The following is an 18,361-nucleotide window of genomic DNA, read 5'->3' as shown; positions in this document are numbered from 1 at the left end:
GATGTGAATGTAGATTAGGTATAGATATATTAATCAGAGACAGATGAATAAATCAATGGAAAGACAGATAGATAGATCAAGAGTTTTTGACCCCAGGAAATTGTTTGATTGGGGCACCCAGGTGGCTAAGTTGACTGACTCTTGATGTCAGCTCAGGTCATCATCTCAGGGTCATGAGATTGAGCCCCTTGTCAGGCACTATGCTGGGCATGGAGCCTGTTTGAAGATTCTCTCTTTCCGTCTTCCTCTGCCCCTCCCTGCTTCTCGCAGGCACGTATTCTCTCTCTTTCTTAAAAAATAAATGGTTTGGCCTTACCATGTATTTGAAATTCTAGCAGTTGCAGAACAGATGCAACTATTTAATATTGGTTAAAAAATCTGGATGCGGGACACCTGGGTGGCTCAGTCGGTTAAGCTGCTGTCTTTGTCTCAGGTCATGATCCCAGGGTACTGGGATCGAGTTTCTCATCGGGCTCCTTATTCAGCGGGGACCCTGGCTCTCTCTCTGCCTCTGCCTACTGCTCTGCCTGCTTGTGCGCTCTCTCGCTCTGACAAATAAGTAAAATCTTAAAAAAAATAAAAATCTAGTTTTGTGTGTGTGTGTGTGTGTCTGCACAGCTGCAGTTCAAACTGTGGTCTCAGGACTAACAAAATCACCATCACTTGGCTGTTTCCAAAGTCAGGCATTTGGTGGCATGCTGGTCAATGTTTAACATCTGGCTTATTGCGGGGGAAGGAGGGATGAGGTGGGGGAAGAGTTCTGAGTTTTAGCATTTGCTGATTTCAATGTTATAAATTTTCCTATCCGGTTGATTCCAAGCTATGTGACATCACTGAATGCGGAGTTGGGAAAAGTATGCACAGTGGCCTCTACTGAGCTAGAGTCTGCTGGCTCCAATACAGGAGTTGGAGCACGGGTCCCTGTCCCTCCCCAGATATGCTTATCAGAACCTTTGGGATCGAAGTCCCAGAGAATGAGTTTTAACAAGTCTCCTGGATTATTGTGATGCTTATGAAAGTTTGCAAAACATCATGGAAGTCAGCAGGCTCCTAGGTTTCCTGCAGAAATGAAAGTACAATCAGTGAGGACATCCAAACAGGAAGCTTTGTTGAAGCCACAAATTATCCCATGCAAGAGGAGTGTGGGTAGTCTACTTTACTCTGGAAACTCATCAGTAGATTTTAAGGCAGAAAGACAAAGATCCCAAACAATATATAGGAAGAGAAAATAGCCACAGAAGCAACTAAAATATGGAAGAAATGAGAATGAAGTTTGCCAGTAGCACAATCCTAGAAGACTCAAGGAGAACTGCTCAGAAGTTTTTTGGGGGTGAGCTATCATGTAAATATAAAAATTAATCTTTATTAAATCCTATTAGTAGAACTATACAGCCTCAGTGCAATCTGTAAATGGGTAAAACAGCATATGATAAAATTTGTCACTAACTAAAAATAGATTAAAGAATCAAATCAGTAAAATTTAGATCCTCAAAATTTGCTGGGAAAAAATGAACTTGAGAGAAATAACGACTTTTTTTTTGCTTACTATGAATATATGTATGTATTACAGTACATTTGTTTTGCTTTATTTCATATCTTTGTACCACAGTGAAAAATAATGCATTTTCTTTTAATTTTAGAATTTAAAAAATTACTTATCTTTAACTTTTAAAATTCTAAAATTAGAAGAAAATACATTATTATTTTTTATGAGGCAAAAACCACATAACATAAAATATACCGTCTTTACCAGTCTTAAGTATATGGTAGTGTTAGCAAACAACATGCACATTGTTGTACAGCAGATCTCTAGAAATTTTCATCTTGGAAAACTGAAACTCTGGGCTTACTGATTCCCCTTACAGCTCCCCCAAGCCCCTGACAATCATCATTCTACTTTCTGTTTTTATGAATTTGACTACTACTTTACCTATCTCATAGATATAAAATAATCATGCAATACTTGTCTTTTTCTGACTTGCTTATTTCACTTAGCATAATATCCCATGAATCATTCATGCTGTAACATATGACACGATTTCTTCTTTTTAAAGGCTGAATAATATTACTTTCTATGCATATATCACGTTTTCTTTATTTTCCATTCATTCACTGATGGACATTTAGGTTGTTCCCACCTCTTGGCAATCGTGAATAATACTACAATGACCATGGGTGTGCAAATATCTTTCTCTTAGAGATCCTGTTACCAGTTCCTTTGAATATACACCCAAAAGCGAGAAGGGAAAACGTGTTCTTATTAATCACATTATTGATTATTAATTAATAACAGAATAATGAATATATAATTCTAAAAATTCATAGCTAGAGTTTTGTTGAAAATTGATGGAATCTTTCATTATGCCTTTGCAGAACACAGTGTTAGGCACTGGAACAATGAAGAACTCTAAGACAGTCTCTGCCCTCTAGAGGTTTAGAGTCTAATTGATGAAGCGATACCAACACAGGAATAAATAGATCACAATAATTTATTTTCAAAGTAAATTAGTTCATTGTATATATTGCTGGTGCAAGTAAAAATTGGTCAAACCACTTTGGAAAACTGTCTGGCGGTGTCTCCTGAAACTAAAATGTGCCTACTTGTGCCAACAATCCTAGGTATATAATAGGATATCTTATATAATGGGATATAATTGAATATCCTATTATATACATACTCGAGATAATTAAGTGCATATATCCACCAGAAGACATGTACAAAATTTTACTCATATAGTCAAAATTTGCAAAGCCTGAATTTGGGGTGTTGTATGGATATATACATTGTTGTATATTATTACAATGGACTATACAACAATAAAAAAGAATACCCTGTTCCTATATACAACTACATGGAGAAATCTTACAGATGTAATGATAAGTGAAAGAAGCTAGATACACATGGATAGATATTGGATAATTCCAAGTTTGAGAATAGGCAAAACTAATTTCTGGTGATACGAGTCACAGCCATGGGTACGGACAGTGAAGGTAAGGGTGAGTTGCTGAAAATGTTTTATATCTTGAGCTGGGTGGTGGTTGAACTGATATTTGTGCATGTAAAAATGTACCAACCTTTGTAGGTTTTTACTTTTTACTATATGTTATACTACAATTTAAAAAAAAATTTGTTTTAAATAAATGAGTTAGTTTCAGAGGAGGAAGTGATGGGGAAAATCAAGAAGTCAAAGCAGATTTCAAAGGGGTAGTAAGAATTAAGCTGGATTTGATGTTAAGGTAGGAGTTATTCAAGGAAACTACATGAGGGAGGTCAGTTCCAACAGGGTAAAGGATGGGAAGAGATGCATAGTGGCACGGATGTCCAGAAAGGTTGGCAGACTCTGTCCTTGCCTCTCCAATCAATACCCACTCCTCTCCCCCACCTCCACCCCCACCCCCATATAGAGGCCTTGTGTGTTGGATAGGACTGGCTTCACCTTAACTTCAAGAGTGGGCTTTAACAAGTTTGAGGCTTATCAAAATGATTATTTAGGGATGAATGTAACCCATCATTACTTGGTTTGGGTCAAAGCAATGTCTTCCTAGGATAGTAAATTTAGAGTCCAGCTGAGGCTTTCGTATCAAAGCTTAGGGAGAACAAGCAACTATCCCCTCCTGAAAGCAAACAAAAGGGTTTACAGCTTCAGGTGTTGATACTAGTAGCCATTTTGGAGAACATGAGAGAGTTAGCCTGACTTAGAAAGGTAGGCTGAGTTGAGAAAAATGGGGAGATACAAAGCTGAAGCCCTAATTGATGGTGCTAGACGTTTTAGGTTTGCAGGCCCATTACTGTTCAAGCCAGTTTGAATGGATTTTTTATGCTGCTTTGTAACCCAAATAACTTTTCTAATAACCTAGACACGATGTCTCTTGAATGATTTCTTCTAGTTTCCACAGCCATAACATAGCCCTCCTTCAGACTCCCAATCACTGGTTGAAAGAAGTGCAATAAATAGGTTTCTAACCTGGTCTCTGCCTTCCTTTCTTCTTACCTTCATCTTCCTCTATATTGTTTCCCAAATGATCTTCTCAAGGACTATTTGATCATTGCTTCTTTGGGCATGACCCCACTTGTTCCATGCATCAGGAATAAAAGCTAATGGGTCCAAATTTGCCAACTGAGTTTTAATACCTTAGTTCTATTCACAAACCCCAACAAGACCCTTAGTTCTTAGCCAGCCTTTGCCAGACTTAGCACTTCAGCCCAGAATGTGCTTCTCTTTCTACCTGCTTGAAAGTAATACCACTTGTCTTTCCAGATCTAGCTCTAACCTTGTCTCTTCTAAGTCTTCAGATTTTTCCACCTGGTAGTTACGCATTAGGCTATAGCCTTGTAGCACAGTTTTATGTCTTGATAGCTCTCAGTTCAGTGTGTCAGGAGTTGGGGTGATTTATGTCTGGCCTACCCATTAGGACAGGATGCCAGGAGGTTAGGGGTCCTGTTTTTGATCTTGAAATACTACATCTTGCCTAGTGCTTTTCATAGACAAACTGCTCAATAAAGGTATGCTGTATGGTTAGTTGACTAGATACAAAACTTCCTTTAGGAAGACATTGAGATAAAGTTACCGAGGTAAGTGGGAGCAGCGAGGGGGGTACAGCTTTTGAGGGATTTTAAAAACCACAGGTTAAGTATATTAAGTTCAATCAGTTTTATTTACTTTTGAATAGGCGAAAGTTTCTCTTGCTGTTTTCTAAAATTCCTTGTATTCTTGGGGTGCCTGGGTGGCTCAGTGGGTTAAAGCCTTTGCCTTTGGCTCAGGTCATGGTCCCAGGGTCCTGGGATCAAGCCCCACATGGGGCTCTCTGCTCAGCAGGGAGCCTGCTTCCTCTTCTCTCTCTCTGCCAGCCTCTCTGCTTACTTGTAATCTCTGTCTGTCAAATAAATAAATAGATAATCTTTTTAAAAAATTCCTTGTATTCTTTCTACATTGTTTATTTTTAAAACATTTATCTTTCCAGTCATCTCCTTTTCTTTGGTGGGGTGTAGCTGTTGGTTTTAAAAATAATATGCAGTTTGAGAAGAGAAGCGATAGAATGAGGAGGTGATCAGCTTTCATCTCTCTTCTCCAGTATGATCCCAGGATATGCTTCATGAACACCTTTGCTTGCAAAGCAATGAAGCCCACCTACTAAAGTGGCAGCTTTAAATATTTTTTTATAGTAACTTTCTGTGCACACTATGCTGTATAGACTCACTCGGAACAGCCTTCTGTAAAACAACGCTTACTCTTCATTCATGCAATGCATGTTGGTATTACGTATGTTGTTCTATTTCACTTTGAACAAACCCAGTAAATTAATCTCCTGAACGTTAAAGAGTTGAGGCGGAAATTTGAAAACTGTGACACTGAAGAGTATGTATTACAACTGCTAGGTTGCCGTCGCTGTATGAGCACTATGCCAAGTTCATCTGCTAATACTCTTATATTTAATGTGTAATAATAACTTTTTGGCAGGTTATTATACCCATGTTGTGGATGAAGAAACTGAAGCTTGGAGATACAACCCACTGCCCAAGATCACGTGGTTAGTCCAGAGAAGAGCTGAGACCCAGACACAGGTAGATCATCATTCTAGCTCAGTGACAGGTGCCATGGCTTGAGGTCATGGCCAACTGCAGAAAACATCTGCACATGTTGAGCTTTTAAACCTGCAGGACACACAAAGAGGATGAGACTATCAGGGAGCAGACCAAATGGTCTATACACAACTTTGTTTCTCCTCTGGGACTCTGTTGCTGCCTTATTTTCCTTTATTTTCAAACTATAGCAAAGGAAACAGTTTTATGATTAGAAGGGAATCTTCCAGAAAGCTGGCACTAAATCTTTGGAGTTCTTTTTAACAAAACTCTGTGGACACTAAGAATGAAAGTTTTGGGTTTTTGTTGTTGTTGTTGTTTGTTTGTTTAACCTTTCCCTTTCCCAAACCCCCAAAACATCTAAAAATAGCTAAAAATAAAAATTCTGCCCTTTTGTGTGCCTAGGTCCAATAAGGAAGGTTTGTTATGGTTTGTTAACCATATGGTTTCCTAAGCTTGTTAAAGCCATGACACATGCCACTGAACTGTAAACAGAAGCATGGTCGGCCTGTTTCTGAATCTTAGCTCTGCCATGTAGGGGCTGTGTGACTTCAGGAAATTTGTTGCATTCCCAAGCCTCAGTGTCTCATCCATAAGATGTTACAGTAGTGAAGCAATACTATGACCCAATCCTTTAGGGTCTGGGATTGAGGTGACAAGGGGCCAGTGGCCTGTTTCACATCCCACTGAATATTCGCCAGCAACATTTACCAACAATGAAATCAAGCTAACAGGAAACCTTAAAGAGAGCCTGATTTGAAAAGATATGAAAGCTATACTCTTCACTATAACGTGTGCGTCCTAAGAATAAAGACAGGTTCTTGATCCACTTATGTAACAGATAGTTATCAAATACTTAATATGTGCCAGGCATTGCATTAGGTGTGGGAAAATAGAGTGAACAAGATTCCTACGGTACCTGTATTACGGAGTCTGCAGTCTGACGGTGAAGATAGGCTATCTAAATGTAAACATATTAACAATGAATGCGAATGAGAAAGGTGCCACTAAGGATATACAGTTGATGTGGCAGAAAATAGTAAGAGTGGTGCTTACTTTAGACAGAATGGTTAGAAAGGTGTCTAGGAAGAGGTAAGGTTTAAGCTGAGCCCGAAGGATGGTAAGAAACCAGTTGTGTGAGCCACCAAGAGAAAGAGCCAGCATATGCAAAGGCCCTGGGTAGGTGGGATTATGCATACGTCATGAAGCTGCGGGCTTCTGCCACACACGCTGACTAATCCCTCCTCTTCTGTCCTGCCTTTCTGACTCAGCCTTGCAGTGTCCGTGGGTCTCCAGTCTGGGGTCTTTGATGGTTGTGCCCTAAATTTATATTGGGATAGCCCTTCCTTTTCTACATAGCTCCCACAGGCCATGTCTTGTTCACGGTGACTTCGCCATTCAGTCAAGGCTGTCCTTGACTTTTATATCAGTGTGACTTTTTTTTTGGGGGGGGGGCCCACATATTTGCCTCAGGGCCTAAAACAAGAAATGCTCACACGAGGTAGGCACTCAAAAATCATTTGTTGAATTTCTGGATGAACTTCTTGAGATCATCAAGGAGCAGAGTGTGTGTATAGTTTTGTCTGCTTATTTATTTTAACATGGACAATATTGGGGGAGATCCAAGTGGATGAAATCTGAAGAGGAATGGTATGGCATTCTAGACTGGCATTCAGTTACTGGAGGGCTACTTCTGCCTCTGTAACTCATTAGTGATGTGACCTTGAAATCTTGAACTAAACTCAAGGGTTTGGTCCAAGCCCCCTTCAATGTCTGTCCTTTTCTGTGACTCATTGGGTTTCAATATTTGCCACTCCTTCCATACTCCTATGAATTAAATGTGATCTTTAGGCATCAACTTAGTTTATGCAATATAATGATGCCTTACATTTCATAATAATTTGTTATTTTCAGAGTACTTTCATCTCTACCATCTCATTTGATTTTAACCAGTCATGTAAAGTATTGAAGACAAGTTAATTTTTTTTGCTTCTGACAAGATGTGAAATTTGCTCAAGGTCACAACACAGTAGAAAGGGAATGACATTTGTATATACTGTCCTGACTATTATGTGGCACAATTAATTGGGTAGAATTGCTACCATGTGGAAGTGGAACGGTGTTTATACTCTAGAATAGTGGTCACCACTTATTATTATTATTTTTTTATGTTAAGGACTGTTTAGAAATGCTGAAATCTAAAGAATCTTTTGCTTTTCTAAATTCTAAATTCTTCAGTGGCAAGGATCAGAAAAGTACTCAGGTTAGCTCAGTGGGGGAAGGGGAACCCTGCAGAAGTCAGCTATCTTAGGGACAGGGGCAAAGTGACCCTCATAATAATTGGGAAAGTATTTCTACTCATTTCTTCCTAGGACTCAAGTTGTCTGCTTTTCTCAGAACCTTCAAAATCTTTCTTATCTAAAGAGCAGTTTCTGCTTACTCATGGTTCTTGTTTCCCCATAACCAGGGCTCACATGGCTTGGCTTCCCGGCACCAGCCCTGGCCAGCTGACTCCAACAAGTCAGATCTATCATTCACCATAGACTACTGTCAATCTTCCTCTTTTAGTTTCTATGATCCAATCAGCTTGGTGAGACTGGGATAGGAAAGAATCATGTAGTACCCACACCAAGTTCTACCTCTATATCAGGATTTATGGACAGGTTTTTAAGGAAGGGAGTCTGTAATTAGAAGAGACATCCAAATCATATCTGCTGCACTTACCTTTTTATCCAAATTTCACAAAATTGAGTCTTCCTTTCTAAGCTGTCTCCAATCTTCTTAAATATAACTTTGTAGATATATCTATTCTTCTGATAGTTCAGGGGGGAAAAAACAAAACAAAAACAAAAGCAATCCACATTTGTCCCTGACTTTAATATAGGAAGGGGGTTACATGGTTTTTTTGACTGTCGGGTGTTGTTTAAAAAAAAAAAAAAAAGTGTGCTAGTGGTGCCTGCGTGGCTCAGTCAGTTAAGCGTCTTGATTTCAGGTCAGGTCATGATCTCAGGGTTGTGAGATTGAACTCCTGGTCAGGCTGCATGCTGAGCAGGGAGTCTGCTGGAGATTACCTCTCTCCCAATGTTGTTCCTCTGCTTTTTCTCCAGCTCTCTCTCTCTCTCTCAAATAAATAAAATAAATCTTAAAAAAAAAAGGTAGCAATCAGTTGTGTGCATTTAGGTTTCAGACCTGATTGTATCATTTTTTTTTTTTCCTGGACAGATCCTTTATTCCCCTTGAACTTCAGGAGAGGGAGACTCTTACAATCTAACTAGAAACTAGAAAGAATCTTAAGGGATTATCTTCTAGCCTGTATATTTTACAGTAAGACATTGACCTCAAGCCTTAGGTCATGGAGCTGATTAGAGGTAGAACCAGTGGAATATTTCTCCTAAGCAAATGTTTGTGAATTTTTTATTACATCATCTCAGTATAACCCTGTAGAGGCTTACTTTGAGAATCACAGATAATGCAGTGATAATACAGCATAAAGTGGTATTTACATGTAAAATTTATTTTAAGATGAGGACATGGAATGGTGATAGATGACAGAAATCTTCACAATGTGTGAATATTGAGGAAACAAACTATAAATGCCCTAATTCTTGTTTTCTAAAAACTTACATATAAATTAAAGGTCTTAAAAATTAATCTGAACTCTATTACTGCCACAAAATTGCATCAGAAAATGGAGATTAGGTGGTTCCTGCTGCCAGATGGTATAGGAAGGAATGTGGTTGAATGTTGACTCTGATCCCAGACTGCCTGGCTTCAAAGGTGGGTTCTATCACTTAATAAAGTTGTGTAATGTTAGGCAGGTTTGTGTCATTTACCAAAGTGTCCTGAGTCAAGCTCTTCAGCATTGCTTGATTCTGATTCTCTGTATATAAAATATATAATATAAAAATATTTTAAAAATACCCTCTAGAGTCATTCTCACGATTAGAGCAGCCAACATTTGAAAAATTCTTAGAACCGTGTTTCGCACAGAGTGAAGCCACTATGTAAGTGTTAACGCATCATTATGATTACTCGCTTTTCTCCCGGGGAGGATTAATACACTGGTGGAACGGAGAAAGCTCCCTTTAAAGTCCGTGGACTAGATCAGCGGTATCCGTTGGTTCAGCGAGGAATTAGATGGAAAGGGAAGTTTTCTTCTTTGGTGGCTCCGTCTTTATCTTTAACCCCTTCACCCCTGAAATTCGTAAAAGTCATCCTTAGTTGCAAGTCACAGACCAGAAAGCTGGCTGGAGAAGGTAACCGCTTGGCCAGAACTCTAAGATGGGTCAGTAGTGGTTCGTGGTACAAACTCGATTTGAGTCCACGACTTCGTAAACTCAAGTCCTCTCTGAGTGAAGACCTCCTAGTCTTAGAAAGTTCTCCTCTAGGGTCCTAGAAAAAGATGGGGTGGGGTGGCGAGGAGAGGACCCTCATCCCTCTTCAAGCCCAGGAACTACAACTTGGTTCAGCGGCCTTTCCTCGACGCTGCACAAGCGTGGCTAAGAGGCCTGGCTCCACACGGCCAAAGAATCCGGGCTCTCTTTTTGTTGGTGGGGCCAGCGCGGCCTCTCCCCAGGCTCCCCTCAGGGTGAGCCAGGGGATCTGACTCCTCTGAGGAAATCCGTGGCGTGTAATGCCTAATTTATTTTGGAAACTACACTTCTAAGTAAAAAAAAAAAAAAAAAAAAAAAAAAAAAAAACCCAAAAGCAAAAATACAAAAACAAAAAATAGGGAGAACCAAGGAAAGCGAACAAGAAGCAGCGCACAGGAGCACGGGGCCTGCGAACAGCCCCAACCTCAAGAGCCCTTACGGTTCGGCCCCACGCGCGACACCAGACAGAGCCCAACCACCCGCCTCCGCTCCCGGAGGAGGCGTGGCCCGCACGCGACGCCATCTTAGGTGCCTCTCTAGGCGCTCTGTTTACTACTCTATGGCCGCTCGCTCCCGCCCCGCCCCTCCCCAGTCATTGTCTGGAGGAGCAGCCGCGGCCGCAGCGCCTTCTCTTTATAAGCCCGCAGTGCCCGGATGTGAATGGATTACAATGTATCTTTCAGGGAAACCTATTATTATCAATGTGACTCCACGGGGGAGTCAATGGTGATGATGATGAGGAGGAGGAGGATGATGATGATGAGACACCTCTAAACTTGGAACAAGTTTAAGACTTTATAAGAGGAGAAGAAAAAAAACCCACCAACAAGATTTGTTTGAGGAAAAATTCTAACTATCCTGTATTGATTTTTTTTTTTATAAACAATAAGAAAAAGTTGTTGGATTTTTTTTTTTAATGATTTCTTTTTTGGGGGAGGGAATTTTGTTGCAGTTTTATGGTGGAAAATGCAAAAACCAGAGCCAGGTGCATAATCTTGTATTCTGTGGATATCCCTGGAGCAGAACTGAGTACCAGTTAAAATACTTTTTTGGGGGATACACATGTGAGATACTAAGTACTTGCAGAAGATTTTTGTCTTTCTTTTTAAAGTCACTTTCCTTGGAATATTGTGAGCATATTTGTGGCCATTTAAGGTAACGTTACAATTTGCTGTCAGAGTAAACTGTTTGTAATTGAATTTAATTTTTAAAATGTCGATCCCAATGTTTTATTAAAACAAAAGGAACAATCTATTAAATAATTGCCAATGGGAAAAAGTGTGTGCATGCATTTTGTGTATGTACTTGCACATCTAGCAATTACAGGGTTTCTGGAATGTGTATTTTAACACACGTTAAAATAGCGTATGTTGCATATACTGGTTAAAGCACGGTTGTTATTATGAAACGATAGAATTATGAAGCTTAATTTTAATCCTAAAAAGTGATGTGAAAAAGTATGTTTTAAGAGCATGCAAGGCCTGCAATGGTAAATGTTGAATTCAAAACTTATAGTGCTGGCGAACGGGGACTTAGCGTGGCTAGGAACTCAAGTGTAAAAACAAAACAACATCCACCCTCAAAAATTGCCTTTTTTTTTTTTTTTTGGCGAAGTTTGCAGCTATACTAATCTGTGACTTAAAAGGGAGGGGAAAGAAAGTATGCAATTTAGGTTTCGCCCCCAGTGCAAAACTACCGAAATGAAAATCTCCCCAGCAAAATGTGGTTTGGTTTATATATGGAAAAGAAAAATATTGTTCCTCTTGGCAAAGTCTTTTTGCATCACGTGTATTTGCAGCCTAGTATAAACTTGCTTTGCTGTGTGTGGATGTGTGAGTGAGAGGGAACGAGAGTCAGAAAGAAAGAAGTGAGGGGATGTAAACTCGAATAAATTTCAAAGTGCCTCCGATGGATGAAACGAGCAAAAACTGAACTGTTCAGGCTTCAGATTGTAACTGACGATCTGAGGGAAAATGAGGTGCTCGACGAATTTTCGTTTGTATTTTTTTGCGAGGCGGGGGAGGTGTTGAGATTTTTGGGGTGTGTGTGTGTGTGTATGTGTGTGTGTGTGTGTGTGTGTGTGTGTGTGTGCATCCCAGCCAGCCCGACCCGAGTGAGCCGCGTCTCGCCGCCGGAGCCCCCCCACCCATTTCTTTGCTGAACTTGCAATTCCGTGCGCCTCGGCGTGTTTCCCCCTCCCCCCTTCCCTCGTCCCCTCCCCTCCCCGGAGAAGAGAGTTGGTGTTAAGAGTCAGGGATCTTGGCTGTGTGTCTGCGGATCTGTAGTGGCGGCGGCGGCGGCGGCGGCGGCGGGGAAGGAGCAGGAGCGGGCGCGGGCGCAGGAGGAGGAGGTGGTGGTGGTGGAGGCAGTGGTTAGACATGAACGCCGCCTCGGCGCCGGCGGTGCACGGAGAGCCCCTTCTCGCGCGCGGGCGGTAGGTACCGGCGCCGGCGGGGCTCGGCGGGCTGAAGCGCCGGGCGGCGCGGGGCTGGGGCTCGGCGGCTCCGCACGCGGCTCCGCGCTTCCCGAGCGGCGGGCTCCCGGCTCCCGGCGCTCCCAGAAGAGACACCCCTTCCCCTCCCGCGCCTCTTCCCTCCTCCTCATCTCTACCCCCCCGCCCCCCCCCTCCCCAGCAATGCCACTTGGAGGGACCGATGACTTTGCCAAGGGCCTGACTTTAATTTTTACAACCCTTTCTTTCACAAATTAGGGTGCTGGACAATTACAGGACCCGACCCTCCACTTTGCTCCCCCCCCTTTCGCCGACCCTGTCACCCCTCCCCCTTTGGACGTGTTTTCACTCCAGAGACGCTCATCTTTAATTTCTTTATAGCTACTTTGAAATGCAGAGGGGAGTGGTGTGTGTGAGTGTGTGTGCGTGTGTGTGAGTGTGTGAATGTGTGTGTGGGGGGGTGGGGTGGAGGGTGGGGGGAAAGTTGAGACCGGATCGTTCTGAGTAGTTTCTCTTTTCTCTGTGATCCATTCATTTCTCGCTCTACCTCCTGTTGCATAAAATGATGCGCTGAAGAGCGGCTTTTTTTTTTTTTTTTCCCCCTTCCCGGATTTGGTTTTATAGTGGATGTTACCAGTTTTGATCGTCTCTTTGGAAATACAATATCAATATCGCTTTTTTTTTTTTTTTTTTTGCTATTGCTGCCTATTCCATCTTAAAAAAAAAAAAACAACAAACAAAACAAAACCAACAAACTCTCCCATCCCTCCCTCCTTTCCACCTTAATCCCGCCCGCCCCCACATCCCCACCCCCAACCCCCCCAGTCTCCAAAAATCCGATTGTGTTTTCTCCAAGGATTGGGACTGGATTTTCTGATTGCGGTTATTTCCATGTTTCTAGGTTTGTGTGATTTTGCTAAAATGCATCACCAACAGCGAATGGCTGCCTTAGGGACGGACAAAGAGCTGAGTGATTTACTGGATTTCAGTGCGGTAAGAAAGAACGGTGGAAACTAACAACAGCTGTGAAAAACAAAACAAAACAAAACAAAAAAACCCCAACACTTCAGCTAGAAACCAATAGTAGTCTAAAGGACAGGAATAATTTTTAATTGGCTGAATCCTTGGCAAACACGAAGGTCTTTTTGATAAGTTTTTAACTACAATTTTTGGGTGTGATGGACGATTTAGGCTTTTTTTTTTTTTTTTCCCAGAGTGTAATTACTTGCCTTGAATTCCCTACCCACCGGACCTCCAAAATAATGGAATCTCACCCCAAATGAAAGGACAAACAGACAAGCCTAAAACCTGGCTTTATCTGAACATGAGAGTACTCATACTACTTTGCATACTACTTGTTTTGTTTTATTTTATTTTTTTTTCTGGAAATGGAGAAGAGAAAATAGGAGACCCAGTTGTCTCTTAAAGTTTTAAATTGATGATGCTTTGGGTTCGTAGGACCTGTAGTCCTCTTAGTTGCATCTTTTCCTAGGATTCTGAAAACTCGTGTATGTGTACCGAGCATCATACACTCCTTAGACTCCTTTAGACTGTTTTGGTAAATTTCGCAGTCGTGATATCAACACGAAGCCAAACTTACACACTTGTGGAGTTTTACGGCCGTAGTTGGTCCCTCTCCATCCCTTTGCTTCCCTTTCCCAAACCAAGTCCCAGACCTGTCAGGGGAATTCATTCATTTTTAATGCCAGATGAGTTTGGTGTAAGATGCATTTGCAAAGCAAAATAAAAAGAATCCACAAAACACACAAATAAAATCCAAACCGCCTTCTAAGTGGGGCTCTTTCATGTTGCTGCTGCTGCCGCCGCTGCTGCTGCTGCTGCTGCTGCTGCTGCCGCCGCCGCCGCCGCCGCCTCCGCTGCTGCCACTGCTGCCGCTGTTGCTCTTCTGGACCTTCTTCTGGAGAAATGGCTTTCGGAAGTTTTGCCAGGAAACGTAGCCCTAGGCAGCTTTGTAGCCCCCTTTCTGCTTGCTGCACTTTCTCCATTCGTTCCTTTGCTTTTTGCAGGCTCTGACTCAGGGAAGGTGCGCATTATCCACTAGATACGTCGAAGAAGAGGGAAACCAATTAGGGTCGAAATAAATGCTGGAGAGAGAGAGTGAGAGGGAGAGAGAGAGAGAGAGTGAGAGAGAGTGAGAGAGAGAGTGAGAGAGAGAGAGAGAGAGAGAGTCTTGCTACAAATTGCTCTCATGTTAGAGACGAAATGAGAATTTAGTGCAGGTGGCACTTTTATATTTATTTGGGTTCACATATGACAGGCAAATCCTATACGGGATGGAAATGGACATTGCCACGTTTATGGCCAAGGTTTTCAATATAAAACAAACAACTTTGTTCTTCTCCTTTGTAAAACTAGTGTTTTCTAGAGAGGCCGCTGCCCTCCAACTTGAATCTTGATAACATTATGGGGACTGTGTTTGTTTAAAGTGTAGCAGTATTGCCTAGTGCTGGCAATCTAATGAATCTGAGGAAAAAGGAACAGGACAGAGTGGTAAAGGGGTTGGGGGGGGGAGGTGACTGGTAATGTTAAGCTTGTTTTGGTTTTAAGTTGGATGGTGATGTATTTTACTAAAATGAACCTTTAGCCTAAACTCTTAAGCTATTTGGTAAGAGTGTGAAAGATCTTTGACAAACTCTAAAGGCACAAATGTCTTCTTTTCGACAGTAATATTTCTTTGTTTCTTTTAGATGTTTTCACCTCCTGTGAGCAGTGGGAAAAATGGACCAACTTCTTTGGCGAGTGGACATTTTACTGGCTCAAGTATGTAAATTCTTTTCTTAGCGTGTAGTTCAATGTTCTTAGCTGTTTATTCACTCTGTATATTTTTGGCTCTGTTGAAGTGTTCTGAAAAAGTCATTGAAATTTTAGCCTGTAATGATACGGTTATTTCATTATCCATCAGTAGTATAGCTTACACAAAATGTTATCTTTTGCAAAATTAAAATTAGGGCTTTTTTTTTTAAATCAATCAAGGAAACTGTCTCAGAATTCCATTACTTAATTTAAAAGCAATTTTCTAATACAGTTGTAATCAGACATGTGAAGATAAGGCCAGTGTTGACATGGGGAAAATGAATTTATTTCCCTATTTGAAAATAGAGGGGAAAAACTAACTTTCAAAAAAAGGGAAAATCCCTTGTAAATAATATTAATTATTAGGTACTATGTATAATTAACCCTTTTAAAGAAGTGAGCACTTAATTTTGCAGATGAATCCTGCATAGTAAACCCTAGCTGTAAATAGAGAGCCTCTTGCTCTCTGAGAGCAAAATATGAATTCATTTATCTTTAAAATATTCTTTTTGGTGCTTTAGCTATTTTTTCCTTTAAGCATTTCCTTGTGCAGTGAATTTTTGCTCTATTTAAAGTTGCAAATATGGAAGGACTTTTACATTTTATAAATGAAAGGTCTTTGGGTGATGCTTTAAGAAGATGTTAGCGTTATTCACAAAGGAATCTGTGTGCGCAATGATTATCTGGCATCTAAGGAGGAGTTTTAATAGGGGACTCCCTGAAGGTCTCTTATTAAAGTGAAAACTGAAAATATCATATTTATTTAAAAAAAAAATTTTTTTTTTGGTCCAGTGAATTTCATATAGGAAGGAAGCATACATGGTTGCCTGCTATCCTTTAGGTTTAAGCTTAGATCCATTTACACTTTTTAAGCAGCTGTAGTATTTTAGGAGTTCTGGCAGTGGTAATAACAGTACATTAGACTGAGTACCACTCTTAAGTCAGACTGGTAAATGTTGACATCTTTTAGCTGTGAGATGCCAGTGGAATTTTCTGTTAACTGTTGAATTTAATTTCACATCTCTTAATTTTCATTTGATGCTCTGGCAATGACAGAAATCTGTTGATCTTTGTGATATGTATAATTGGTATGCTTCTATAAAATCAATGGCTTTTAAAAGTTGCTCATTTCTGAATAAGTTACTTCTCTTTCTTCTGGCTCCCATGAGACTAAGTTATAACTCCATAATTTGATTTATAATGTTAGAGACTATAAGATGCCTCCTATAAATCTATTTTATCTTTTAAATTTTGGGGTCCACTTTGGTTAAAAGTACTATTGACCATATATTTGTGTTTTGCTGCCTTGGACCCTATTATATTTTCCATTAAGGGACTTCACATCTTTTGTTGTCTTGGTATTATGCCTTCCAAACTTTGGTATTATATTCTCTACGTAACTTTGAAGTACAGATCAGTATAATATCTCTTGTAGACAAATTAATTTTTCATGTTAGACAGTATCAAAACAGTAACTAACTTTATCTCTGACAGTAATTTTCTTTATGATTTTACTTAAGAAAATGTGTATTCAGCTTAAATCTAAAAGTAGATTATGTCAGAAAGGCCCAGAGATAGACTGCTTTCAAAGTCCAAAAACTCTTTTGCACTGTGTGAAAACTGATACATTTGGAATAACTTAAGTGTATCAGCTTAGGTATGGTTTAATAAAGTAAAGTAATTTAGGAGCATGAAATTGTGTTGCATTTAAAAAGACAACTGTGCATCTGGTCCCTTTTTTGTGTTCACATTTAAATACAGTCTTTGCTATGATGTTTAAATGTTTACAGAGAGTACAGGCTTGATAAGTATGAATATGTATTAATGCATTTTAGTAAGTGATTATATATTGAACTTACACAGTTCTTAAGACAAATATATCTATCTGTCTATACATACAAACACACAAGTACACACACACATGCATAATCCTAGAAGAGACTTTATCCTTAGTAAGACATGTTATGATATTTCTAATGAGGATGCTGCGATTATTTTAAGGTGCTGAACACTAAGTTACAGTGCACCACAGTTGGCAGTTTTCAGGCCCAAATGTTTACTTGTAAAGGTAAAAAAGTGCAGTGGCTATTTTGTTCTGGCAGCTGGATTGAAAATGCAGGGTATTCATCCACTGTGGTATGTTGGTGACTATAATATATGGAGTACAGATTGTAGTGTTGGTTTTTCTCATCTATTCAAGACATATTTGAACACAGAGCTATTAGTGAAAAAAATGGCTTATATTTCCACTCTACGACAAAGATAAATTTCTTTTTAGAATATCAAATAGAAAAATCAGTAAAACTGTACTTTGCTCTTTAACTGGAAGGATGAACTAGGAAACTTTGGACAGAGAAATAATTTTCTAAATTTGCTGCAGGTTAATATCCATTGTCTTGAGTGGCCTCAGATGTCCCTTTCATGGGTAGTTTTGAAACTTGGGTCTAAGAAAAAAAAGACCCAGACTGTAAGTAAACTGTTCATATTTGCAAAACCAGCCATATTTCTTCAAAGTGAGGCATGGTGATATTTCATGCATAAAGTTCCCAATAGCTTTTGAATCGATTAATATAGGATGCACCATTGTGGTTTGCAATGTGGGAATGAAAGTAAAGTGTGGCCATATTCCCTTTAATCTTTCATTTCACAAACATGGTTTTCCCTACCACCTTAAGAAATGGTGAGGCTGCTAGGGAGAATGGAATGTAACCTGAGCTACAGCCTGACATTCCCAGGGAGCATTTTTCACATGAAAGGCTTTTGTCAACCCAGGAAAGGACCAGCAGTTTTTGTTTGATGTTTGCAGGTGTTCAGCAGAGAGCACTAAAACAATTCAGCCATGGTGGTTCAGAGCTTCCATGACCTTAACAGAATGAATTGGTGGGCTCTGGAATTATTTTTAAGAAATAGTTGTAACCTATATGGTAACTTACACAAAGGGATTTAATATCCGTTATATCATTGTTCTTAAAAACAAACTAAAAACATACACATGCCTGGATGATTGGAAAATTTTTCTTGTTAAAAAATTAGAGTGGCAAAATCACCAAAAGGAAAAAAAAATGCACCTAGGGGCTATAATTCATTTATGAACAGGGGTTTTTATTTTCTGTTATAACAAAAATATAGTTTATTTGGTTA

The 18,361-nt window shown here is 40.0% G+C and overlaps 1 protein-coding gene across 12 annotated transcripts in view; it reads left to right on the top strand.

The window, feature by feature from the left end:
• The first annotated feature begins 10,928 nt into the window (after positions 1-10,928).
• Positions 10,929-18,361, top strand: part of TCF4 (transcription factor 4) — a 350,746-nt gene continuing 343,313 nt past the window's right edge. For 2 of the 12 annotated variants that reach the window (XM_045065659.1, XM_045065660.1), the window contains exons 1-3: positions 12,220-12,388; positions 13,308-13,399; positions 15,115-15,187. In XM_045065659.1, coding sequence (XP_044921594.1) covers positions 13,328-13,399; positions 15,115-15,187 — 145 coding nt within the window. In that variant the 5' untranslated portion in view covers positions 12,220-12,388; positions 13,308-13,327. Of the gene's footprint in view, positions 11,110-11,794; positions 11,933-12,202; positions 12,389-13,307; positions 13,400-14,432; positions 14,451-15,114; positions 15,188-18,361 lie in introns of those variants that run through there. The other 10 variants (XM_045065657.1, XM_045065658.1, XM_045065663.1 and 7 more) reach the window with 10 other exon arrangements.

The sequence above is a fragment of the Mustela putorius genome, unplaced genomic scaffold (genome assembly GCF_011764305.1).
Source record: "Mustela putorius furo isolate JIRA1106 unplaced genomic scaffold, ASM1176430v1.1 tig00003858_pilon_pilon_pilon, whole genome shotgun sequence".
Taxonomy (NCBI): domain Eukaryota; kingdom Metazoa; phylum Chordata; class Mammalia; order Carnivora; family Mustelidae; genus Mustela; species Mustela putorius.
The sequence above is the reverse complement of the archived record's forward strand: the minus strand, read 5'-3'. Positions and strand labels throughout refer to the sequence as shown.